The sequence below is a fragment of the Lepidochelys kempii genome, chromosome 1 (genome assembly GCF_965140285.1).
Source record: "Lepidochelys kempii isolate rLepKem1 chromosome 1, rLepKem1.hap1, whole genome shotgun sequence".
In the NCBI taxonomy this organism is placed as follows: domain Eukaryota; kingdom Metazoa; phylum Chordata; order Testudines; family Cheloniidae; genus Lepidochelys; species Lepidochelys kempii.
Window position 1 is genome coordinate 184,507,356 of NC_136380.1, and position 27,400 is coordinate 184,534,755.

A 27,400-nucleotide genomic window follows, 5' to 3' on the forward strand; every position below is an offset into this window, starting at 1 on the left:
TGCAGAATGGTGGTAGAATGTGCATTTGGACGTTTAAAGGCACGCTGGCGCAGTTTACTGACTCGCTTAGAACTCAGCAAAACCAATATTCCCACTGTTATTACTGCTTGCTGTGTGCTCCACAATCTCTGAGAGAGTAAGGGGGAGACGTTTATGGTGGGGTGGGAGGTTGAGGCAAATCGCCTGGCTGCTGATTACGCGCAGCCAGACACCAGGGCGGTTAGAAGAGCACAGGAGGGCGCGGTACGCATCAGAGAAGCTTTGAAAACCAGTTTCATGACTGGCCAGGCTATGGTGTGAAAGTTCTGTTTGTTTCTCCTTGATGGAACCCCCCGCCCCTTGGTTCACTCTACTTCCCTGTAAGCTAACCACCCTCCCGTCCTCCCTTCGATCATCGCTTGCAGAGGCAATAAAGTCATTGTTGCTTCACATTCATGAATTCTTTATTCATTCATCACACAAATGGGGGATGACTATCAAGGTAGCCCAGAAGGGGTGGTGGAGAGAAGCACCAGGAGGGGTGGTGGAGGAGGGAAGGACAAGGCCACACAGCACTTTAAATCTTATTGAATGCCAGCCTTCTGTTGCTTGGGCAATCCTCTAGGGTGGAGTGGCTGGGTGGCCGGAGGCCCTGCCACCGCGTTCTTGGGTGAGGAGGCTATGGAACTTGGGGAGGAGGGCGGTGGGTTACACAGGGGCTGTTGCGCTGGTCTGTGCTCCTGCTGCCTTTCCTGCAGCTCAACCATACGCTGGAGCATATTAGTTTGATCCTCCAGCAGCCTCAGCATTGAATCCTGCCTCCTCTCATCACGCTGCTGCCACCTTTCAGCTTCAGCCCTCTCTTCAGCCCACCACCTCTCCTCCTGGTCATTTTGTGCTTTCCTGCACTCTGACATTGTCTGCCTCCATGCATTCATCTGTGCTCTGTCAGTGTGGGAGGACAGCATGAGCTCAGAGAACATTTCATCGCGAGTGCATTTTTTCGCCTTCTAATCTTCACTTGCCTCTGGGAAGGAGAAGATCCTATGATCCTTGAAACACATGCAGCTGGTAGAGAAAAAAAAGGGACAGTGGTATTTAAAAAGACACATTTTATAGAACAATGGGTACACTCTTTCACGGTAAACCTTGCTGTTAACATTACATACATAGCACATGTGCTTTCGTTCCAAGGTCGCATTTTGCCTCCCCCCACCACGTGGCTAGCCCCTCATCCCTCCCCCTCCCTGTGGCTAACAGCGGGGAACATTTCTGTTCAGTCACAGGCAAACAGCCCAGCAGGAACGGGCACCTCTGAATGTCCCCTTGAGAAAAGCACCCTAATTCAACCGGGTGACCATGAATGATATTACTCTCCTGAGGATAACACAGAGAGATAAAGAACGGATGTTGTTTGAACGCCAGCAAACATTCACTGCAATGCTTTGTTCTACAATGATTCCCGAGTACATGCTACTGGCCTGGAGTGGTAAAGTGTCCTACCATGGTGGATGGAATGAGGCTGCCCTCCCCAGAAACCTTTTGCAAAGGCTTTGGGAGTACATCCAGGAGAGCCGCGAATGCCAGGGCAAATTAATCATTAAACATGCTTGCTTTTAAGCTAAGTTTAGCCTTTTAAAAGGTACACTCACTAGAGGTCCCTTCTCCACCTGGCAGGTCTGGGAGGCAGCCTTGGGTGGGTTCGGGGGGTACTGGCTCCAGGTTCAGGGTGAGAAACCATTCCTGGCTGTCGAGAAAACCGGTTTCTCCGCTTGCTTGCTGTGATCTATCTATAATCTCATCATCATCATCTTCCTCGTCCCCAAAACCTGCTTCCGTGTTGCCTCCATCTCCATTGAAGGAGTCAAACAACACGGCTGGGGTAGTGGTGGCTGAACCCCGTAAAATGACATGCAGCTCATCATAGAAGGGGCATGTTTCGGGCTCTGACCGGAGCGGCCGTTTGCCTTTCTGGTAGGCTTGCCTCAGCTCCTTAAGTTTCATGCGGCACTGCTTTGGGTCCCTGTTATGGCCTCTGTCCTTCATGCCCTGGGAGATTTTGACAAATGTTTTGGCATTTTGAAAACTGGAACGTAGTTCTGATAGCACGGTTTCCCCTCCCCAACAGCGATCAGATCCCATACTTCCTGTTCGGTTCATGCTGGAGCTCTTTTGCAATTCTGGGACTCCATCATGGTCACCTCTGCTGATGAGCTCTGCACTCACCTGCAGCTTGCCATGCTGGCCAAACAGGAAATTGAAATTCAAAAGTTCGCGGGCCTTTTCCAGTCTACCTGGCCAGTGTATCTGAGTTGAGAGTGCTGTCCAGAGTGGTCACAATGGAGCACTCTGGGATAGCTCCTGGAGGCCAATACCGTCTAATTGCTTCCACAGTACCCCAAATTCGACCCAGCAAGGCCGATTTCAGCGCTAATCCCCTTGGCGGGGGTGGAGTAAGGAAATGGATTTTAAGAGCCCTTTAAGTCGAAAAAAAGGGCTTCGTCGTGTGGACAGGTGCAGGGTTAAATGGATTTAACGCTGCTAAATTCGACCTCAACTCCTTGTGTAGACCAGGGCTTAGAGATTGTGAGTAGTTCCTCTGTCTTCAGTAGGACTACTTACTGTGCACAAAGTTAAGCATGAATGCTGATTTTTTTGCAGGATCAGGTCCTTAGACTGCAAGCTCTTCAGGCCAGAGACTCACTCTTACTAGGTATTTGTACAGTGCCAAGCACAATGGGGGCCAGTATAATAGAAAAATAAATAAGTGCTCCCTTTACAAAGCAGATAATTGGTGCAGCTGTATCCACAAAAGCCGGGTGAATGGCTCCTTGAGAAATAAAAGTTGTCAGAAGTTTATTGCCAAGAGAGCAACCAACGTTGTGCTAAGGTGCTCAGCTTCTTCATATATCAGATCGCAGTCATTACCAATATTAATTGAAATTATTTTTTCACTTGTGTTCACTGATTTTTACATGTGGATGATCCAATATAATATTATTTACCATTCTAATATAGGAGGAATTATATAAAAAATAGCCTGATTAAAATTTATATAAATCTCCACATGGTTTGAAATGGCTTCTCTCCTTTTGTGCAATGGGATGCATCCAACTCCTAGAATGACTGATGAAATAGGATTTTTTAATGAAAGTTTTCCCTTTGTTGTGCTCAATTGGAAAGGGGAAGGTGAAAAAGATCAAATTCATCATCTGAAACTGCTGTAAAGCTGCTGTTTACTGCAAAGTACAAGTGTACTCCAAATACTAATTTTTCAAATGACTTTTTTACCCCATAGAGGGGTCCCTACAGGTTAAGATTAACATGTATTGCTGGTGTGGCATGAGGGAGTTCATACCTCCACTGCCTCTATTATAAGTATTCTGCTGATAAAAGACTTCGGTCTCTCATACGATTAGTCTAGGATATGCTGTCACCACTGCATTTACTGGGCCAGTTTCTCAGCTGATGTGAATTGGCATAGCAAAGGAGGGTCAACTGTGCATCTGACTCTCTGTTAAAATATTTTGGATTACTGTTTTTTAATATGGCTATAGAAAGGAGGAGGGATTTTTTTTTATATACTCACCTACCTTATAAGTGGTGAAGGGAAAATAAATGTGGGCAGGTTTTGTTTGTTTTTTTTAAATACTGGAGACTGAGTGAAGTTCCAGTAGTTGTGGCAACTTTTGTGAGTATTCCAGATCAAAGTTCACCTTTCCTCTTGTCAAGTGCTTACAATGAGCAGCTGCAACAGGAGGTGATCTTGTATAGTTAGTAGCATTTTATTTCCTGGAAAAACCATTAATTAGTTGTTTTTTAAATATAACTGGGCTAGTTTTGACGAGGTTGTTCCTGTACACATTTTCTCAGTTTAAATGTTGATGAAAATGTAAGAGAAGTGAACAGCTGGTCTTAAAATATCTCCTTTTATAATAGCTTATTTTAATTTTGAAGCAAAATTCAGGACAACATGGAAATAAAGGGAAGGAGTAACTCAGAATGAAACACACAGAATAGATGAGCATCTCTAGAGGCTTATCTGAGGGACTGTCTACAATAAATTAAAATTGTAAACTCTTCTCTAAGCTTCATTAAACATCAGTACTTCCTAATTAACTGGTATGTTTGCTGTCTTAAAGGAACTCAGGACCTTATACAAGTCCAGTATACGTTATATACATTGGTTAGAAGATAAAAACATAACAAAGTGTATTTTCTACAGTACCTTGCTTTATTTGACAGGAAGAAGAATGTCAATTTAAGGCTTTGGCCATTCTTTACCATTGCAGCTCCATTTAATTAATCACCACTAGTTTATTGTATTGCCAATGCAGACCTAGTGGACACTGCATTCAGTAAACCTTCAACAAATATCAAGAGGAAAAACATTTTAGAGATATTAAGGAACAAGATGAATTCTGATTTTCAATCTTGTTTGTTAGAAGGTTGTCATAAATATAAAGGGAAGGGTAAACCCCTTTGAAATCCCTCCTGGCCAGGGGAAAGCTCCTCTCACCTGTAAAGGGTTAAGAAGCTAAAGGTAACCTCGCTGGCACCTGACCAAAATGACCAATGAGGAGACAAGATACTTTCAAAAGCTGGGAGGAGGGAGAAAAACAAAGGGTCTGTGTGTCTGTCTATATGCTGGTTTCTGCCGGGGATAGACCAGGAATGGAGTCTTAGAACTTTTAGTAAGTAATCTAGCTAGGTACGTGTTAGATTATGATTTCTTTAAATGGCTGAGAAAAGAATTGTGCTGAATAGAATAACTATTTCTGTCTGTGTATCTTTTTTGTAACTTAAGGTTTTGCCTAGAGGGGTTCTCTATGCTTTTGAATCTAATTACCCTGTAAGATATCTACCATCCTGATTTTACAGGGGGGATTTCTTTATTTCTATTTACTTCTATTTTTATTAAAAGTCTTCTTGTAAGAAACTGAATGCTTTTTCATTGTTCTCAGATCCAAGGGTTTGGGTCTGTGGTCACCTATGCAAATTGGTGAGGCTTTTTATCCAACATTTCCCAGGAAAGGGGGGGTGCAAGTGTTGGGAGGATTGTTCATTGTTCTTAAGATCCAAGGGTCTGGGTCTGTAGTCACCTAGGCAAATTGGTGAGGCTTTTTACCAAACCTTGTCCAGGAAGTGGGGTACAAGGTTTTGGGAAGTATTTTGGGGGGAAAGACGCGTCCAAACATCTCTTCCCCAGTAACCAGTATTAGTTTGGTGGTGGTAGCGGCCAATCCAAGGACGACGGGTGGAATATTTTGTACCTTGGGGAAGTTTTGACCTAAGCTGGTAAAGATAAGCTTAGGAGGTTTTTCATGCAGGTCCCCACATCTGTACCCTAGAGTTCAGTGTGGGGGAGGAACCTTGACAAAGGTGAAGAGCTGAATTTAAAAAGATGGGTCTTTTGAAGTGTTGAGAGGTCCCTTTTTTTGTGTGTGTGCTGAATTTCCTATCTCTTTGCTAGTTTCTCTTGCTTACTAATAGGCATCCTGTTTTTAGATTGACGGTACTGAATAGGTCCATATTTCTAGCTTCCAGAAAGTTGGATTGAAAATCAGCCTTTGTTTTGAAATAGATGAAAAGGGAGGGTGCAACCAACACAAGGATGTCTCATCTGTCACACTAGTACAATGGCAAGGAAATTCAAATGAAATACTTCACAACATCTCTCAGCTTCTTTCACAGATTTTTACCCCACTCCAAAGAGAGCGATTATGCTGACTGTTTCCACATTAATCTGTGAGATTTAAGATCGTGACTGAGATCAGTTAGTACTGCTGTTCTACATGGACATTAACTGTTTTCCAAAATGAAGCTTTCTGCGTTGCTTTTTTTTGGAGATTAAGTATCAGGCTGGCATTTACAGGAGGAACATAATCGTTCCAGCCTGTTTTATGAGGATATCTTTACAGTGCGTGGTCTCCAAAATGCTCAGCTACTCTTCAACACAAGGGAGGCTTTGCATTTATGATGAGGATTATGTGTCATAAATTTCCTTGCCGTCTTATGACCAGGTACTGAATGTCCCCAGATAAACAGGTTAAACGGGGTATTGGCAATTAGGACTTATGTTTTCCTGATTCTTTTAAGTGTCCATGAAATGCTGTTGCTTCACCAGGTTCCTGTGCCAGTTTCCACCCGCAGTGGTGTGAATTCAGCTAGTGACACTGCATACACTGCTGAATGTAGCTGGAGGATTCAGCCAACCTCTTGGGGCTAAGTCCTGGTTTTTGTTTTTGTTTTCCAATATTGGCTTTAGTTTACATGTACTTATTTTATCTCCAGTAGACTATAAAATAACATTGAAAATATTACAGTGCACTATTGGAAGGGAAAAGTGGCTTGACTTACCTCTAGCACAAGTCTATATTAGTCAGACAAGTTCAGATGTGGGAGCAGGATTAGGAGCAGCGTGCATCAAATTAAGTAGGAACTGAGAACTGCAGCAGGATCCTTGGAACCAGCACTTCATTGATCTGTACAAGAACAGAACAATGTAAACTTAATTTGCTAAAAACCCCTCTACCTCTTTCATTTGGATCATTTACAAACACTCATTTAAAAGCCTTTTTAATTGCTTTTAATAATTTAAGAATTCAGCCAGTGATGCCAGCCTTGATGTTCCTGTTTCGTTCTCTAACTCTAGTGTTCATGTCTGCTTCAGTGCCTTCCTTATACCTCGAATGACCTCTCAGTCCCACTCACTTGTTGCCGCCCTCCCTCATTTAAATTCGATTCTGTGTTTCACAATTTGTTGCCATCAGAATGACTGTGATGTAGCTCTTTTGACATTGTCACCACGCTGCCAACTCAAATAGGAATTGCAAATTGGCTCAGACAGCGCAAACTCTGGTTTGAAACTAAAAATCTTTCATGATTAGCAAATATACCCTGCATCAAAAAATCACCTGAAAAACAAGTGAAAGATAACAGGAGTTATATTTGCCTATTAAGTTTGAAAATTTTCCTCAGCATGACATTTATTGCCTAGAGAAAAATATATCCTGCAAAGAAATTTCCTGTGTGTTTAAATTACATGATAAACTTTTAATTACATTATAATATGTATACAAGTCAGCTGTTAAAAGCTTTTAAAATAAAAGACCTACTTTCAAAGGTCTGAAAGAACATTTTTATGTTGCATACCTCATTGCAAAAATAGGAGAGGTTATTATAGTATGTAGAAATAGTATTTTAAAGTTTTTAGGACAGATTATAGTCTTTAATATAGTAATTGTAGCAGATGTTTCAATCAAAATGATTTGCTAACTGTACTAAAAATGAGAATCTGTTTAAGGGCCTGCATTATTGCATTTCAGAAATAATATTCTGCATAATGTCTGTAACAAGGTATTTTATCTAAGAGCCCATTATCTAAGAGCCCAGGCTACTGCAACAATAAAGGTGTTGTTCAAATGTACATTACTGCATTCAGTCCTCTAATAGTAGCAGTCGTATCCATCTATAAATAGACAAAGAAACAATTATATCCAGTACTTGTTCATCCTCAATACTTTCTTTTTGTATTTCATTTTTAATTTCCAGACCTTGGAGCACTAATACCAAGGAGTTGTGTTCAATACAGCAAAATTGATTTAGTCTGGAAATATCTGTGGTTTCTAGGTTTATGAAAATTTACTTTTCCAGTTGCAGAGGTCATTTTAGTGCCACTTTCAGAATAGTGAAAACAGCTCAAGTCTTCAAATAAATGCAACTTCAACTGAAAACTAGACTTGGTGTGATGTTTTATGAACATGCACTTACATAATAAATAATTTTAGTGTCCTTCAACAAATTGATTTTCTTTTCTTTTTTTTTTCTAGATACACCTTCAGTTAAAATCATATCTTCCAGTTCATGGCCAGAAGAAGGACAATCTATAGTTCTGACTTGTGAATCCAAAGGAAAACCACTGTAAGTGATTTACCAAGCAATATGTTTTTTGTTTTTCCTTATTGTGCTTTTGATTGCAGATTGACTGCAAAAATCTGCTGATTTTGTCTTTTCCTGAGTGTAAAGTGATCTCCAGTACAGAAAACCTGTTGAAGCCTGTCTTCATTAAGTGCCTGTGAAAGACTGGTCCTTTACTTTGTCATCTATGTTAGGTTTGGGGAAGGATTCCAGCAGTGAGATTTTTTTTTTTTCAGTGAAAGGTTTGCAGGATTAATAGGACATTGTTTAGATCATCAAACTGATGATAGTTGAGACAAAACATCACATGAGAAATTTTCAAATCAACACGCCTTTGAGAAAATGTACTGAACTTTCTGGCTTCTCTGGTTGTCATTTACATGAAAATTGGACAGTTAATGATATATGCAAATTGGCTATCCAGTTCTATCCCAATTTAAAAAAATAAAGTGTGCATTAAGAAAATGAATTGTCGACATCTCAATTGTACATGAAAATTGGTAACTGTATCCCTTCTGAAATTCTTTTTAACAGCCAACTCTGTCAGTATTGAAATTGCACAGAATCTATTTTTTTTTCATTTAATAGTTTCTTTCCAGTTACAATAAACTCTAAGGCATAACCCCTGATTTAGAAAAGTAAATTCATAGTTGAAATGTGTTTTGAGCTTAGGCATGAATGAGTAGAACTGAAATGAGATGCCTGAATATATATGTAGGTATTCAAAATATATCTTTCGTGTAACAGGAAAATAATATGCTTTGGAATATTCACTGTAGATATTTCTGGAATCACACTTCGATAATACTTATGTACAAATACATGCAAAAAGTCCTTTAATTCTCAAAGCGAATTCTTCTTTAGTATAACTCAATTGACTCTGTGGGTTTACTTAAAATAGGAACTTGATCTTTGGTGTCTGGGGTCACTTAAGAGAGTGGGATGTGTAGGGGGGTGTTGTATTTTTTTGTCTGGGTGGAGGCCGTCGCTATCTCCTTTGTACAAAATATATGTTCTGGTGGTCTTTCAGTGATCTTACCTGTCCTTGAATTATAGAAGAAAAAGAAAATATTTTGCCTTCAGTCTTTAGGAGCTTTGGTGTGCAGCAGATAATATACATCAGAAATCTTTATTGAGAAAAGGAGTCGCTTGTTTTCACACGCCAGAAGGATAAGGCTCTTTTTATTGAAGGAAGCAAATAATCTCCTCACTTTGTCAGGAGATTTTCTTCCAGACTATGACTTTGCAGTTTCAGTGCCATTATGGATGGCATTTTATGATGGCCATAAAGAATGACATATTTTATCTTGATGCATAAACTATTATACAGTTCAAATTCTTTGAATGTTATCAAGGACCTTTAGCAGACTTCAGGTAAATCCAATTTTAGAAGAAAAAATGGTTATAAATCATTTTTTATTTAAATATGCAGGGCTACATGTTCAAAATCTTTGAAACCAAATGGAGTGTTTGCATGAGTGGACTTTGTACTTACAGTGCATTTTCAAGGAAGGCATGAGTGGGACCCCAGTGGATTCAAGTGTACATTTTTGTATGTGGTAGGGATGAATTAGGAGGGTAGCCAAGGAAAAGTCCACACTATGGAATTATCAAAGGAGGGAGCTTGTATGCAAGTGGGCTTTGGGTTAAAAAATGATTTGTGCCATTAATTGCATCTCTAATTGTCCATGCCACGGAAACTACCAACCCCAGCTTCTGCTTTGTTGCCTCATTAGATCAGCCATTTGTACGCAACAGCCAGTGATAAACAGCTAGCCACCTGGGAAAAAACATCTGTAACTACTTTGCATGATAATAGCAGCATCATCATGATAATGGCTACCTTTATACTTAGAATGGGAAAGGAAAGAGAAGAGGTCCAGAGAACCCATCTATGTCACAGCGTTTATAGGTAATGAATTAGTAAAGGTACGGGGAGGAAGACAATGAAGCCCATGAGCCCTGTGCACAGTACAGAGCCAAACCATATCCCCCAGTGGAATTTATAGGCCATAGCTTAGCTTCCTTAATATGCCACAACTTTGAGTGGTGGTTAAAATACTCCACTCCCTCTGTGGTATCTACTGTAAAGTCAGTCATGCAAATCTATTGAGACTAGAGCCAGGCATAGTGCTAGGGCTGCACACAGGGATGCTAGTGTGCGTCTGGAGATCATCGTGGGGAAAGGGGTCAAGGAGCAGTGTAGATGTGATATGCGTAACCTTGAGAACTGCTGCAAACTAGCACCATCCCAAAGGGGAAAGGGAGAATAAGGGCGAAAATGGGGTCATGGCCATGTCTGTTTGCCCCATCTCATTGACCAGCAGTGCTGAGTCAAACTGAGAGGGGTCACGCTGCACCTTTCCAAACTTGGTAGCACTTCCACTTTAGCATATTCTTCCCCAGCGGAATTCTGCCAAAGTCAGCCAGAATTCCTCCAGGGGCTGCTTCCACTGCATCGTGACCTGTCTTCACATCCTGCAATGTGAGCCATGGCTTAAATCCACAATAGGAACCTTTTGTTTTAAACAAGTAAATAAAGCAAAGGAAAGCTTTGGGTTTAGACGTGTTTTGTACCAGGAGGTTCTGGGCATGGTGAGTGGAACGTTTCGGTACTGTGGTGTCTTTCTTCTTTTTATTTCCAGTGTGCAACAAGGTCCTGGGGCTCCAATTTAAAAGAAAAGGTTGGAAAATGCTGTTCTAAATGCTATACATATGGATAATATGAAGTTTTCAAATTTCTCTCTCCACTGGTAAAAAGGTTACATCGAAGTAAAAGTGTCCAATCCGTGTACCTCAGAGGCTGTTTTACAACCAGATCATGTTGTACATTTAATTCTTTAGGAAAATGTACCTCATTTTCTGCCACAATGGACAACTTTGAAAAGACAAATGACACTACGCTTCTCTATGTAATGTGGAGGTCAAAATATAGAGGGAGCAAGATGCCTCAATTTTAATTTGCATTTCATTTGAACTAAGGCATGGGGATTACAGAATATCATTATGGTGTAAAAAAGGTGGTTCCACTAACTTATTAAGCACTTTAGTATTACTCCAATGGGCAAAATTCTGCCCTCATGGAGGATAGGTCCGTCAATGGCTATTAGCCAGGATGGGCAGGGATGGTGTCCTTAGCCTCTGTTTGCCAGGAGCTGGGAATGAGCGACAGGGGCTGGATCACTTGGTGATTACATGTTCTGTTCATTCCCTCTGGGGCACTTGGCACTGTTGTATACTGGGCTAGATGGACCTTTGGTCCGACCCAGTAGGGCCATTCTTATTTTCTCATCAAAATATCCCTTTATTTTAAAGAATAGAACAGTATAACTACCAAGATATAGCAGATTTTCCCCTCCAAGCATATATATATTTTCAACATTTTAATGGGGTTCTATATAATTTGTGGCTGTCTGTATTTCCCAGAATAGGAATTTTTAATGCTTCTAAGCCCTGGTCTACACTAGGACTTTAGGTCGAATATAGCAGCATTAAATCGATGTAAACCTGCACCCGTCCACATGATGAAGCCCTTTATTTCGACTTAAAGGGCTCTTAAAATCGATTTCCTTACTCCACCCCTGACAAGTGGATTAGCGCTTAAATCGGCCTTGCTGGCTCGAATTTGGGGTACTGTGGACACAATTCAACGGTATTGGCCTCCGGGAGATATCCCAGAGTGCTCCATTGTGACCGCTCTGGACAGCACTCTCAACTCAGATGCACGATTGTTTGCCGTTGCTCTGACGCAGGGAGGGGCGACTGAGGACATGGCTTACAGGGTTGGCTTCAGGGAGCTAAAATCAACAAAGGGGGTGTCTTTACATCAAGGAGTATTTCAGGCAGGACTTCACGGAGGATTCCAATAAGAAATGGTGCACCTGAGTTATTGTTCTTATTGGAACAAGGAGGTTAGCCTGGCCTCTGATTGATACATGGCTAGATTTACCTCGCTGCACCTTCTCTGTGAGTGACTGCAGTGTGACCTAGAGGAATGAGTCCCCTAGACAGGGGAGGGGGGGAAGCAAATGAGTACAAAACAAGTCTGGTCTATTTCTTGTTTTGATCCACTCCATCTATCTTTTACATCTTTGGCTGGCAGCAGACGGTGCAGAAGGACTGCATGCCATCCACATCTCATGGCTGCCCGGCAGAAGATGGTACAGTACGACTGCTAGCAATCCGTATCGCCTGCCTGCTCACCATGAGATGGTTCAATGGGACTGACTGCAGGACTAAAGAGAATGACCTGGTCAAGTCACTCCAAATTTAGTCCCTGCGCCCATGTCTGCCCAGGCGCTCCCAGCCAACGTGGCCAGGAGCACCTCGGACACGACGAGGATGGCTACCAGTCGTATTGCACCATCTGCTGCCAGAAGGCAATGGGTTGCTGCTACTGTGTAGCAATGCTGTACCGCGTCTGCCAGCACCCAGGAGACATACGGTGACGATTACCTGAGCAGGCTCCATGCTTGCCGTGGTATGGCGTCTGCACAGGTAATTCAGGAGAAAAGGCGCAAAGCGATTGTCTGCCCTTCCTTTCACGGAGAGAGGGAGGGAGGGAACGGGGGCCTGACGATATGTACCCAGAACCACCCGCGACAATGTTTTAGCCCCATCAGGCATTGGGATCTCAACCCAGAATTCCAATGGGCAGCAGAGACTGCGGGAACTGTGGGATAGCTACCCACAGTGCAACGCTCCGGAAGTCGACGCTCGCCTCGGTACTGTGGAAGCGCTCCGCCGAGTTAATGCACTTAATGCACTTAGAGCATTTTCTGTGGGGACACACACACTCGAATATATAAAACCGATTTCTAAAAAAACGACTTCTATAAATTCGACCTTATTCCGTAGTGTAGACATACCCTCACAGTATTAAATATATTTTTCTTCAGTCTTCATTGCCTCTACACCCATGCTGGTCTTCAGGAAAATGGAGAGAGGGGCTATAATTAAAAATGTGCAATATCAAATTTGTCCCACAAAATGCAGCTCTTTTAACTCTAAGTGAGACCTGCTGCATGCTAAACAGATGATATTACAAACCCATTCACCTATGACAGTCAATCCCTGGAAAATAATAATGTGCTCCTCATACAACAAGTAGAAGAGTTCTTTGTATTCATTCTGATGGGGGTGGGGAAATAATATACCAGATATTACAACCCTGTGCTATTTTCTCCCCATCCTCTGACATTGTGCTGTGTGGTTTTTCTCTCCCCACCACCATCAGTAGATACAAAAGTTATGGTCAGCAGTAGCTTTTGTTTGACAGGAGTCAGAGTAGAATTAGAGGTTGTTTGTTATATAGGTCTTTTTCAGTAGTAGCATCTTGTTGGACTGATGGTGACTTGGCAGATAGTTTCTTTTTTAAGCAAACTCTGGGGTGATGTCTTGTCTCGGGTTGCAGTTAGGTTACAGTGTCTGTCTTGTCATCGTGGATCACACTGTTGATTTGCTTTGAGTGTGAGGATTTCATGGCTATTTTGAATAATATTGCTGTATTTTGCAGTTCTGAACTAAAGCATTTTGCTAGGGATTTTTGGCCTGTTGAACAGCTGTGTAACTTGGACCAAGACCAAGTTAGTGCACTCGACACAACTATTGAAGAACATGCTCCCCTTTTTCTGGGGAGACCATTGTACTTTTCCTTCCATACTGAAACGTATCACTTTCCTTTTCAGTCCTCAGAGTTCCTTTCTATCTTCTCCTTGACCCTGGATGGATTCCCAGACCACTGACAGGCTATAGCAATTCTCCACTTTTTGGACTACACCTGCCTAATGTATTTAAAGATTATGACTCTTTAGATATATTTGTTTCAAATGTCTCTTGCTGGTTACTGTAATTTTATCTAAATCTGTGTTAGCCTTCTCTGGACAATTGTCTATCTGACTACCCTACAGATATATTGCGCTCAAACAATCTTCCAGCAGAACTCTTCTGTAATGTCCTACGTAGATTTCCTTCCTATTACATCCAGGCCTATATATATCGACAGTAGGGCCCACCAGTATTCCTGTATGTTAAACAAATATTCATAGTCTGATACCTTTTTCCCCCAATCTTAAAAATTAAAAACCAGAATACTGATGAGTGCTCTTGTCAGAAGATTAAAGAAGCAACATTTTTCTTGTTACCCCAGTTATACCTTCTAGTCAGGTTATACATTGATCATACAACTTGGAGAAAAAGCAAAGAGCAGGTGCTGGCCTTTCAGGCAGTCTGGTTTGCTGGGGATTTCTCTGTGTGAGGCAGGGAGTTGGACAGCAGTGGTGCAAGTAGGACAGTACAGTCAAGTATGCTGTATCATTAAGATATTTATTGCCAGTATGCCATGCTGGAAAGACACAGGAGCAGAAGGTGGGGCTGCCAGGTACCACACCCGTCCCTGCCCCCAGCCCTTCCACGCAGCTGCATCTTCTATCTGGGGTCTGTACAGCCCTGCTGGAAGACAGGGCCGGGGGCAGTACAGCCATGCTGTAGGAGATGCTGGCATGGGGACACCCAGTAGCCCCACATCCTGCTCCTTTCACTGCTGTGGTTCCAGAGAGCTCTGTGGTTCAGAGCCCCCCCCTTTTCCCCCACCTCCAGGTAACATGGGGTGGGGAGGGGATGGGCAGAGCACAGGGGCCCTGGGTTGGGGGTGGGGTGGTATCATTTGGGGGGGTCTCGTGGAGAGGTCATGTGCCCCCCCTTAAGCTGGTGCTCCCCCTTTGTGTCGTCCCTGCCATGAGTCGCCTATGCGCAGCATACTGGTAAGAAATAAATTCTACTTGAACTACTGCTGGACAGCCTTAATATCCCCAGTCATGAGGAAGAGAGACGTGCATCTCTACCCTGGAGAGGTGATGGCTGAGGAACCTTTAAGTGAATGCACTCGGGGGACCACAGAGGTGCAGTTACCCTGTTGCTGACTTGGCTGCTGTCAGTTTCAGGGAAATAAAAGTTTGGCTGACCTTAACAAACAAGTGAGACCACATAACCAAATGAACTTACTTTGTAGCAGGGGAAAAAACAAAGTATAAGCTATGTTTTATGATCTTAGCAGAATGTATTAGATTAATAGAAAGTTGAAGATGAAGACAGGCTTTTCTATTTTTTAATACTTATTTCTGGAAGGCATGCTGAAATGAGACATACACTGTGATTCCTTTGGAGTGGCTGATGCAAAAAAACTCTAAGATTGATTACAATAATAATGCGGGTGGATATCCTATATCCCCAAGTGGGCCCAGTGTGGTGTGGGAAGGACACCACAGGGCTGCAAGCTCAGGAAGGAGAAGTAAATGAACATAGTTAAGAATCACCTGGGGCTCATTAGCCTGCAAACAAACCAGCCTGGATTGGATATAAGATTCAGCGAGGGACTTGCTGGAAGTGACTGGATTCCTTTGCACCAGCAGGTATGATTGTAGCCAAGCTAGGAGAAGTTAGTTGTTTTTGAACACAGGACTCTGCTGAAAACAATTGAGTTTTGTTGTTGTTGTTGTTTTGTTTAGCTCCTAAGGATAAGTTTGGAACTTCCACTTCCTTTTTCTGAGGAAATGGGAAATTAAAGATGTGCATGTTATCCTGTGTGAGGAGAAGGGGCATCATCAACAGCTGTTTAGTTTAAAATTTTGAGACGAGACTTTCGGTTTTCTGTTTATCCCTTTGTGAAGAAAGGAGTGATCGTTCTGTTTTCAGCCTCTTGAGGAAGAGACAGACTCGGTTTGTTCTGATGCTTTGCCAGCTTGATCCCTCCCTTTTGTAGAGATGAAGGCATTGAAGACTAAGTTTAATTTGGCCAGGCTCCTGAAGATTTAACCCTGACCCTGAAGAAAGGTTTAGCTGGATTTCTTAAAGGGTCAGAAATCCAGGTGAGGAAGGAAATAATTTTGTAAGTTAGACAGTAAGGAGATTGCAGCGATACTTCTGTCACAAACTGCCGTTTGTCTTGAGCCCCAGAGTGGAATTCAGGGGCATAGGATGGGCAGGAACAATCTTTTTTCTTAGCACTGTTACTGCCTAAGAAACAACTTTCTTCAAACTGAAGAAACTCAAAGCCTCAGATTAAGTGTTCTGGGGTAACAATTGAATTTTTCAATTGTTGTTCCCCCTTCCTTTGTAAAGTGATACATCTCTGAGAGAGATTTGCCTGCTGTCCCAGGAAGGATTGAAGACTGTGCACAAAAGCTAGAATCAAACTTTCAAAAAAGATCCCTGCCTCATTCAGTGAATGAGTAGTTATTCAATATTTCTCTTTATCCTGCACAATCAGTGTATGGCCCCAGGCCTGGGCACCATCCAAAACCTGCACTGACTGTATCCCCCCGTGGCCCAATATGGTTGTGTGTGTGTGTGTGGGACCTGGGAAGGGCACCACAGGGCTGCAAGCTCAGGAAGGAAAAGTAAATGAACACCGCTAAGAATCACCCGAGGCTCATTAGCCTGCACACAACCCAGCTTGGAGTGGATATAAAATTCAGCAACGAAGTGCATATGCTAGAAGTGACAGGACTGTAGAAAGCATTCCTTTACACCAGCAAATATGACTGATTTCCTCCTGGGTGGGTCAATGGTGCTCTCATCATAGTGTCCATCCATCATACATTAATGAATGTATCTTCCCAAATCTCAGATTAGGTGGTACCAGTAGCTGAAAGCCCATACTGTCATAAGAGTGTAATTCATAAAGTTATATGTGTAGAAACGTCCCTAATACCTGAACTTAAAAATTGGGTGGTAACAGGCCATGAATCCCAGTGACGATTAAAAACTTTGATATTCTGAACAAAAAGCGTCTCCACCATGCTCATAGCTGTTTCTATTGTTTCACACTGACTCAACAGACATGCTACTATAACCCAGGCCTGCTTGGTATGGCACTCTGTTCTCCTCCAGTAGCACCTAGTAGACCAGCTAGAGATTGATTGAGCCTGCCACAGCCTTGGCTAAAAGACAGGTCTTTTAGCTCACGAGTTACCAAACTGTGGTTTGTGTACTGTGAGGATATGCGAGACATCTTGGGCGGGGGGTAAGGTTCAGCTCAGGGTTCATGGGTCCAATTGCCCAGCACCTGTTCAGTCTAACTGAGCTCAGAATTTAGTCCAGGTTTTTGTGGTTTGTTTTTATTTATTTTTTGGTTGTATACGTTGCATTATAACTATATCTGTACGTAATTGTGAAATATGCATTCTAACTATATCTGTACGTAATTGTGAAATATGGACAGATGCTTAGTAGTATTAAGAACACACACAGTATCAGTGATGAGAAGGGTAGGGGGATGCAGGCAGCTGCTAGATTGGGAAGGGGGTACACGATAAGAAAAGTGTGGGACCTCTGTTTTAGTTCATGTAGTAGAGGCTCATGCATTGAGCTTCAGAGGTCACAGGGTTGAACCAAACTGCCAATTACAAGCATCTGTTTGCACTACACTAGGCTTCAGAGTGACAATCCTGGAATCTTATTATATAGGTAATCATACATTTAGGGTAGTTTCTGTGTCTTCATGTGTGTTTGCAATGCATGTAGAAGAAGCCGTAATGCATGTAGAAGGAGCCACAATGCAGATTAGGCCCTTTGGGCACTACTTTTGTTTTAATATATTGATCTATGTAACATTTCTACTGAGGTATAAACCTATACTTTAACATATTACATTTCAAATTGTGGTTAGTTTTGCTATCTGGAAGTCTGCATCTTCATTTGACAATTGGGAATTTTTTATTTGTGTAATTATTAACAGCGTAGGGAAATTGATGTAATAAAAGTATGGCATGCAAGATGAAACAGGTGGGAGCATTAGTGCCCGTTTAAATATTATGCTTTACAATACAATCTACTGCAGTTCTTGAGAACTTCCCCTCTCGTGTTCTGCGGTGTTTACTCATACAATGATGCAGAAAGTACAATGTGAAAGAAGCAATTAAATGTAGCATTTTTAGTGCTCATTAAAGCTCTTGTGTATGTGTATGCTTTTTAAAATAATTCTCCTCTTTGCTCCTGGCTTGTATGCCTGGCAAAAAAGAACCTGACAGACTGTCTGCAGCTTTAAACAGACTTTAAAAAAATCAATGGAAAAGAATAACATAGAATTTGTCTCAATAGTTTACATTTTTCTAACTTTAGGCTGCAGTCAAGTTGGAGTACATGAAACAAAGTACAGTCAGTACTTAGGGGGCAGGCAATCTTTTAGATGTTGTAATTTTTATTAAGAATATTTCAAATCCATTATAATTACAGTTACTGTCTTAAAATCAGCAGTTAATAGCATAACCTAAATAACCTAATCTAAGCAAACATCTGTTCATAGAAATCTGTTGGTGTAGATCATACCATTCTGCAGAAAAACCTGCAGCCTTGACATTGTAGAGTTTTAGCCTCCTTATGCAGCATAGGGGGATAAAGTATGTCCTCTGTACAGTGAACTTAGACTGACCCACCTAACTTGCAGGTTTGAGGGCATCTATGGAGCACTGTGAATTTGGACAGACCATTAAAGATTGTATTCCCCATCTCTCTTCCAGGCTTCTTGGCTGCACAGTTTCCCCGGAAACTGCAAATGCTACAGGCTAGCAGTGATTGAAGCAGTCTTTCTATATGGATGAAAACATGCATCAAAAGGAAAATACAGTACAAAGATTAGGATTCTTTAACATGTTTATAGCACTTCTGTACTCTCCTTCAATGCAAGAAGAGTCCTATTAATTCAAATTCATGTGCCTATATTTTTTTAAATGTATCTTCAAATGTTACAGAAACACTGTTTCAGAGTGCAAGACACTCTGCTTTAGAGAATTCTTTACAATGTTGTTGGCAATATTTTTATCCCTTTCCCTGTGAAACCAGGAGCCTTTGACCTTGTCTGTGCTGGCAGTGGCATGTAGTGTATGTGTAGCTACTTTGTGGCAGTGAAAGGTAGGCTGCTGTGTGCACACTCACTGTGGTGTGTAGCTATGCGCAATAGGGAAAGACTCCAACACAAGACCTCCCTGCTGCCAGACCCTTTCCCTGCTGCCTACCCCCTGCTGGAGCCTTTCCCTGCTGCTGGAGACTTTCACTGCAATGGGGAAAGCCTCCATCAGTAGGGAAGCAGCAGGCTATTACATGGCTAAAAATAACAGCATAGACATGTGAGGTACTGCTTGGGCACGTAGAGAGGCCTGGCAGGTATATGCCCTAGGGTTCTGGCATGTAGGCACTGTACTCTTCTTGCCTAAGCAGTGCCTCACTGTCTTTATAATGCTATTTATATTCATGCTAGCTGGGCATGCAATGTCTGTACTCTATACGCTGCTGTAAGTGTAGACGTACTCTTAGTCACCATAGTTTTTCCTGTAAGAAGGAGCAATATTGTCTAAGGAAGGGGATTTAAGAGGAAATGAAGGCCCACTCACAAACCCAGCATTATCTGTAGCTGCTCCCTGCCCTTCTGCAGCTCTCCTGTCCCTGCAGATATTGCCGGAACCCCCCCTAGACAGAGCAATTTAGGCAAATCACTTAAAAATGTCATTACACTTCATAGGAACAGCCATATTGGGTCAGACCAATGGTCCATCTAACCCAGTATCCTGTCTTCCGACAGTGGCCATTTGCAGATGCTTCAGAGGGAATGAACAGAACAGGGCAATTTATCAAGTGAGCTATCCCCTGTCATCCAGTCCCAGCTTCTGACAGACAGAGGTTTAGGAACACCCAGAGCATAGGGTTGTGTTCCTGACCATCTTGGCTAATAGCCATTGAGGGATATAATGTCCATGAACTTGTCTAATTCTTTTTTGAACCCAGTTATACTTTTCACCTTCATGACTCTCTGGAAATAAGTTCCACAGGGTGACAATGCATTGTGTGAAGGACTTCCTTACTTTGTTTTAAATCTTTGGCCTATTCATTTCACCACATGACTCATGGTTTTTGTGTTGTGTGAAAGGGGTAAACAACATTTCCTTATTCACTGTCTACATACTATTTATGCTTTTATGAACCTTAATCTTTGCATCGGTTTTAATGGCCCAGGATGCGAGGGAGATTCCCAACCCCGAGCCATTCTTTTTAGGTGACAAATCTGAGGAACTGTCCTAGATTGTGGTGTCATTAGAAGGTTTTAGAAAAAATTAATTGATTTTAAATAGTAATAAGTCACCAGGACTAGATGTTCTGAAGGAACTCAAATGTGAAATCGTAGAACTAACTGTGGTTTGTAACGTATCATTTAAATCAGCTTCTGTACTAAATGACTGGAGGATAGCTAATGTGACACCAATTTTTAAAAAGGTCTCCAGAGGTGATTCTGGCAATTACAGGCTGGTAAGCCTGATTTCAGTACTGGGCAAACTGGTTGAAACTATAGTAAAGAACAGAATTGTCAGGTACATAGATCAACATAATTTGTTGAAGAGTCAACATGTTTTTTGTAAAGGGAAATCATGCCTCACCTATCATGTCAGTGGCTCACCCTTATCCACATGCTTGTTGACTCCCTTCAGAGAATTCTACCAAAGCCATGTTTCAGAGTAGCAGCCGTGTTAGTCTGTATTCGCAAAAGAAAAGGAGGACTTGTGGCACCTTAGAGACTAACAAATTTATTTGAGCATAAGCTTTCGTGAGCTACAGCTGACTTCACGAAAGCTTATGCTCAAATAAATTTGTTAGTCTCTAAGGTGCCACGAGTACTCCTTTTCTTTTACCAAAGCCATGTTGACTCTTCACAAACATTGTGTTCATCTGTGATAATTCTGTTCTTTACTATAGTTTCAACCAATTTTCCTGACACTGAAGTTAGGCTTAGTGATCTATAATTGCCAGGATTTCCTCTGGAGCCTTTTTTAAAAGTCAGCATTCCATTAACTATCCTCCACTCATCTGGCACAGAGGCTGATTTAAGCAATAGGTTCCATACCACAGTTAGTAGTTCTTCAATTTCATATTTGAGTTCCTTCAGAACTCTGGGGTGAATACCATTTGGTCCTGGTGACTTATTACTGTTTGTTTGAGCAATTTGTTACAAAACCTCCTCAAGGTTTAGTAACAAAACTAAACTGTTAGTCTAGAACAGTTCCTCAGATTTATCACCTGAAAATCATGGCTCAGGTTTGGGAATCTCGCTCACATCTGCAGTGAAGACCAATGCAAGAATTCATTTAGCTTCTCAGTGGCCTTGTCTGTCTTGTCATTTAAGGAGCTGTTAGGAGAAAGACCCTCTTTCATTAGATATCTGCTACAGCTCCCAAATTTTGTGATAAAAGACATTCTTCAATAAAATCAGTCAAGTAGTGCATACCCAGGTTAATCAGTTACTACTGAAGACTTGTATAGGCCTACTTGCCATTTGAATTGCAGCTGTAGTTCTTTTATCACATCTCCCGGTGCCATCATTACATCTAGAATGAGTAGGGCCTTTAGTTTAATGAAGTTCCTTCCCGTTGACAGTTTATTACATCAATAATGCAAATATTTTAAACAGAATTTGAATGAGTCGATAAAATCTGATTCAGATTTTCAACTTTTTACTTAATGGAAAAAGTAGGATTGAATCAGCCAGTCTACATGTTCTTCTTTGATTACTGTGCCAAAAAGCTTTTGACCCTATCACACATGTACAGTCTGTGATGCTTGACAAAGATTTCTCAGCTAACTATAGTAAGCAAATTACTTCAATAACTGCATTTAAAAGCATAGCTATTTGTTAGCCGACGGCCAAGGATGTTTGGTGAGGTGCCAGGTATGCCCGTTTATACCATCCGTGACTTTAACCGCTAGGACGCACTGTACCTTCGCGGCGGGCAGCCCGGGCTAGGCTGACGGATGCCCCAAGGTCCTAACCACCCGTGACTTTAACTGCTAGAGCTCAGAGCTCCTTCGCAGCGGGCAGTCAATACTGACTGACAGGTGCCCCAATGGCAGCACTAAGAGCCTCTCCACACCCGTGACTTTAACTGCTAGAGCTCAGAGCTCCTTCGCAGCGGGCAGCCAGGATTGACTGACAGGTGCCCTAAGAGTTTGCCCCGTGGAGGCGGCACAACTCAACGCTAGGCTCTTAGTACTCTCACCTAATGGCCAGGCTTTAGAGCCAAAACGGCTGAGGTTCTTTAATTGTGTTGGCTGCTTTACAGTAAACCAGAGAAAACAAGTCAGGCTTATGCATAAATGGTTACCAAAATTTATTAAGCTAGATTCTAATCATGTGGTTACAAAATTGCTAGTGCCTACTTATTTAAATGTAGAGATGTTACACACACAAACAAGTTACAAAACTGAAGCCACAATCCCAAAGAAAGAAAACAAAGTATAGAGCTCTATTTCAAAATATGTGTACACTAAAGATAGGAGATCAGGTGTGGGTAATTCTTACCCTCCTTGCATCTCTCGATTCCAGCGGTGCCAAGCCAGGATCGGTCACTCAATTCCGCGGAAAGACGAATAAGGGACAAGGCGTAGGGACCCTCTTAGCTGCAGAAGCCTTGGGAGGCTGTCACTTATCTGACCAGCAGATAGATAGTGAAAAGCACTCAAAAATCATGGTGCTGTAGGTCCCCTACTTATACCTCTGTACTCCTTTATTCTCTTTCTCCTTTCTTATGCCAAATTGAGGCTGGTCTGTTGGGGTGACGCCAGCTTTCGCAAGAGTAGTTTACACTTGCAAAGGAGAGAAACAATAAGTGTCGACTACTGGACATTTCTTTTATCAGGGTAAATATTTTCCCAACTAGGATGTTGGTGTGTGTGCATCACGCTATTTAGTTAGGGCTAAGAGCCATGTCTGTCACAGGGCCTCTGCCTGCTGTGAGCTTAATCCTTGTATCTGTTCCCAGAGGCACATTGTAGCAGCACACCTGTGCTTTCACAGCTTCAAAGGCTGTGCTGGAATATATGTTAAGTGCCCTGTTCCTGCTTCCTCCTGTGTTTCCAGCAATGCTGGTCTGGGGGGGGGGGGGGGGGGGGGCGGCTGTCTGGCTACACTATTCAAACTAGAAAAAGAACACCACACTAATTTCTTATCAGTGTCCTAATACCCCACCATGCTTTTTGTAAACTTTATTTTTGTTTGTATATAAAATACAAACACACAAAGAAACTAAACATATGTAAATAGGTTTCAGAGTAGCAGCCGTGTTAGTCTGTATCCGCAAAAAGAAACTCACAAATTTATTTGAGCATAAACTTTCGTGAGTTACATCCGATGAAGTGAGCTGTAGCTCACGAAAGCTTATGCTCAGATAAATTTGTTAGTCTCTAAGGTGCCACAAGTCCTCCTTTTCTTTTTTCTTATGTAAATAGATGCATAAGATGGAAATAGCATTTAAATAACGTTCATTGCTTTTGTTTTGTTTTTCCAAGTTTTATAAACAAACACAGAAACAAACAAAAAAAACCTGAACTTGTAGAGGCCATGCAGGGCATAAATTATTAAAATGACTAAATAGATATGAGAACATAATTTTATGATTACTGGGGATTAATATATACCAAACTGCAAAAGTATGAAACAGCTTTGTGTGACCAGACATGTTTTTTCTAAGCATTTCTATTAGACAATGTCTTTTCCCACTCCCCCAATTATTGCAGTAGTAAAAAGCTCACTAAGCCAGTTTGTGTATGAGAGAGGAATTGCAGATTTTTATTTTTCTCAATATAACTCTTTTGGCCACTGAAATAGTTACTGCAATCCATTTCTTAATTTCAACTGGTAATACCAAATCATCCAGCACTCCTGAAATCTAGAAGTTTGGAGAAGGAAAGATAATGACACTTAAAATTTTTGTGAGGGCTTTGAGTATGATGTTCCAAAACACTTGCTGCTTTTTTTTTTTTTTGACATATACAGACGATGTGAGAGGTTGGCATGGGGCTGTTTACATTTCCACATTTTTTCACTTGCTTTTTTCACTAGATTCTTGACAATCTAGCCTTAACCAATGACTGCACTGCACCTTCAAGAAAGTGTGTGTGTGTGTGTGTGTGTGAGAGAGAGAGAGATTTGGCTGGCTGCCCAAATGAAGGGAACAGTGCTTTATGTCACTGGGGGAGAAAGGAAAACTGCGGCAAAAGGGGATAAGGGGCTAGTTTGGCCACACTGACTCATCCCCTGGGAACTGGATAGGCAGAAGTGTTTAAATGGGGAAGCCATGTGCATGAAGCCCCCTTTTACACAGAGCAGGCTGAGGCAGCATCCACCCTCTCTCCCCCTTCAGGTGGTGAAATACTAGGTTTGGTCAAGACCTGCTGTGGGCATTGCACTAGCTGTCCCTTTTTTAGGGGGGCTTGGAAGGAATTTTTCCCTTACCGCCAGATTGGCCTAGCTGGAGTTGGGATTTTTTTTGCCTTCCGCCCAGTGGGTTCAGGAAAGGGCTTTGTTCATGAAGGGTGGTAGGCTATATGTTGCAAGTCATTATGTAAGTGTTGGGCAGATGTCCAGTGCAGGTACTCCATAGGGAAGACATGCACTGACTTCATAAATTGCTTGGAAAAGGACTTAAAAAGGAGGTAGGTGTTGGGTAAAGGAATGAATGGGGGTTGGGGAGTGGAGTGGGGAACTCCTATGGTCAGTATGGCAAGAAGCCAACCCCTTGTTCTTATAGCCATGGGTGGTTGGTGAACCAGCCCTTGGGGATGCTAGCCCCCAGCCCCTCCCCTTCTGCCCTCCCTCCCTCCCCCGCAGATCCCAGAGCACCCCCCGCATGGCCTCTGACCCTGGGTGTCCCAAGCGCCCCCAGCCCTGGAGCTCCGGGTGGAGTGGCCACAGCGCCCCCAGCCCTGGAGCTGTGGGTCTCTATGCAGAGTAACCACAGCACTCCCAGTCCTAGAGCTCCGGGCTGGCCCTCAACTCCAACCCCAACCCTGGAGCGCCAGGCAGCTGGGCAGCATGGTCCCAGTCCCAGCACCGGCTGCCCCAGCCGCAGCCAGCCTGGACTATGGAAGAATGGGCCGGGAACCTGGAAGGAACAGCAGGAAGGGGCCTCGGGGCAGAGTGTGGGCAGGGCGCAGCATGTTCCTGTAACCCGCACAGCTTTCTGCTCCCATTTCCCAAAATGAATGATGTGGCACCCTTTGAGGGGAGTTGTGGTTGTGAGATTTTTAAATCAAGAAACCTATAATTTCCCCAGCCTCCACTGCATAGGTTGGTGATTAATGATGGGCATGTAGATTTTTGAAGAACACAATCTCATGACCTAATCTGAAGACATATTAGACAAGGGAATGTTATTTTTAATTGTATTCTGACGCTTCCTAGATGAAAGCATTAGTTCCACATTTATTTTGTGTAACTAAGGTGTGCACATGCTATTACTATGTTTTATCACTGCTTCCCTATCTTTAGCAGTACTTCATTAGCATTAGGAACATAGCACTCGATTAATCCAAGTAATTTTCAACAGCCATTCTGATGCATCCACTTTAGCACCATACTGATAGTGCTGACATTCGCATGGCTTTGAAAATACATTTTTTATTTATTTCCATTTATTCCACTGCAGTTTCTATCATCCTTTGATTTATCTTTCTTTACTTTAGATTTTTTATGCTCATCAACTAATTTGAAATCAGCAAAGTATAAGCAGTCGTATAAAAAGCCTATAGATTGTTGTGTGAATACACACAACATAATTAGAATGAAACATACTGAACAGAAATTATACTAACGTGGCATTAAGATTTCTTCATTTAATAAAATGCTTTTCATTTGACTTAAATACTAACCTGCCATTCCTCACTCTCTTTATCCCCCACATTAGAAAACAAAATCTAAAACCTGGAACAGCAACAGCAAAACACGTAGCTAACAAGGCTGTGATTTTTTTTGCCATATTCATTTGCTTGTATGTTTTTCCACTCCTTTTCCTTTATTTCTTTTGAGGGTTTTAGACTATGAGTAGGTCTACACTGTGCGTAAAGGCCCATGGCACTGCCAACAGCTGGCCTGGGTCAGCTGACTTGGGTTCATGGGGCTTGGTCTGAGAGACTATAAAATTGCAGTGTGGACATTTGGGCTTGGATTGGGACCTGGTTTCTGAGACTCTCCCCCTTGTAGCATCTCAAAGCCTGGGCTCCAGCACAAGCCTGAACATCTACACTGCGATTCTATAGCCCTGCAGTCCAAGCCCCATGAAACCAAGTCAGCTGACCCAGGCCAGGCACAGGTCTTTTATTGCAGTGTAGATGTATCTCAGTGGTACGGACTGTCTCTTTTCTATGCTTATAAAGAACTTAGCACAATGTGGTGCCAGTCCCATTTGGGACTGTAGGGCTCTGCTATCATAGAAGAGATTACTACTGCTACTACTACTGAAGGGTGTTTCTAGCCACACTACCCATGAGCAGCTCTGGAAAGGAATAGTGATTCAAAGAGTCTTCCCTAGTTACCTCTTTCCCCAGAGGAAAGAATGTTACTGCAACCCTTCACAGGATGTCATGCAGGCTCAACTGGCCATCACTTTGAATCTATGGATATGTGTATATTGCATTCGGGAACACTGATTGCAGCATGTGTAGACATACCTGAGCTAGGTTGGATCTAGCTAAATCAAAGCTAGCTCAGGAAACAATAGCAGGGCAGCCACTAGCAGTGAAGCAGCTCCACAGACTAGCCCTGCCTGCCCCGAACACTGGGTACATTCTCAAACAGTCATAACTCATGCTGCCACAGCTTCACTTCTATTCTGAGTTGAGTTAGTTTTGATCTAACTAGATCTTGCTACACATGCTGCAATCGTACCTCTTGACAGCAGCGTAGACATAAGGTGTGATTGTAGCACACGCGGGCATTTCTGAGCTACCTGTAATTTACTTGTCATGGGTAACTAAAGTAGGGTAGACACAGCAGTACAGCCTCGCTACAAGACAGCATATCCAGGGTTCTTGTGGGCTTGTATTAAGGTTGCTCCCCTGTGCTACCACATCTTCACTACTATTGTTGCTAGTGCTAGTAAACCTACCCATGTAATAGTCACACCTTCACTTTGTAGTGAAGACAAACCCTAAAGCTCAGCCAACTTCCCTTGCTAGTCCGGTGAGAGGGTGGGTGGGGAGTTGTAGCCCCACAGAGCCTGTATTCCCTCTGTGCCGGGAGTGGTGAGCCTCCCTACTCTCCAGCCTGCCTGGATTATGCCCTTTTCTCCACACCATAACCTCCTAAAAGGAAGATTGTCACTTAATCTTAACTATTGACTTGCCATTATGGATATCTAAAGTATCACCTGTACGGGCTGTTATACAGCTGCATAGCAGATGATACACTGTGCATAACCAGTTGTTCAGGTGTCAGTAATCTGTTCATGTTAGGACTTGAATGTAAGGCTTTTGATACAAAACCAGCATCTTTACAATTTCATAAAAATTGGAAAACATCTTCCCTAATCTATGATCAGCCCTTTGGCCAACGTAGGATTGTTCCCTGCAGAATATTTTCTAGCACTTTTTGTCCTTGAGCTAATGCTAATTAACTGACAGCGGCAGTAATTCCTACCTACTCTTTCAAGGCCTTCATCCCCTAGAGGGTGAGACTGGATTTAAA

General features: G+C 42.4%; 1 protein-coding gene and 1 long non-coding RNA gene across 5 annotated transcripts in view; one reads left to right on the forward strand and one right to left on the reverse strand.

Annotated features, from left to right (window-relative positions):
- Positions 1–27,400, forward strand: part of CADM2 (cell adhesion molecule 2) — a 1,024,844-nt gene that overhangs the window by 890,437 nt on the left and 107,007 nt on the right. For all 4 annotated transcript variants that reach the window (XM_073304112.2, XM_078847945.1, XM_073304121.2 and 1 more), the window contains one exon: positions 7,812–7,902. In XM_073304112.2, coding sequence (XP_073160213.1) covers positions 7,812–7,902 — 91 coding nt within the window. The remainder of the gene's footprint in view (positions 1–7,811; positions 7,903–27,400) is intronic.
- LOC140895035 (uncharacterized) lies at positions 471–18,450 on the reverse strand. The gene is made up of 3 exons (XR_012154048.1): positions 18,333–18,450; positions 6,340–6,464; positions 471–1,047 (listed from the first exon to the last, which is right to left on the reverse strand). It is a non-coding gene; the product is annotated as an uncharacterized LOC140895035 (long non-coding RNA).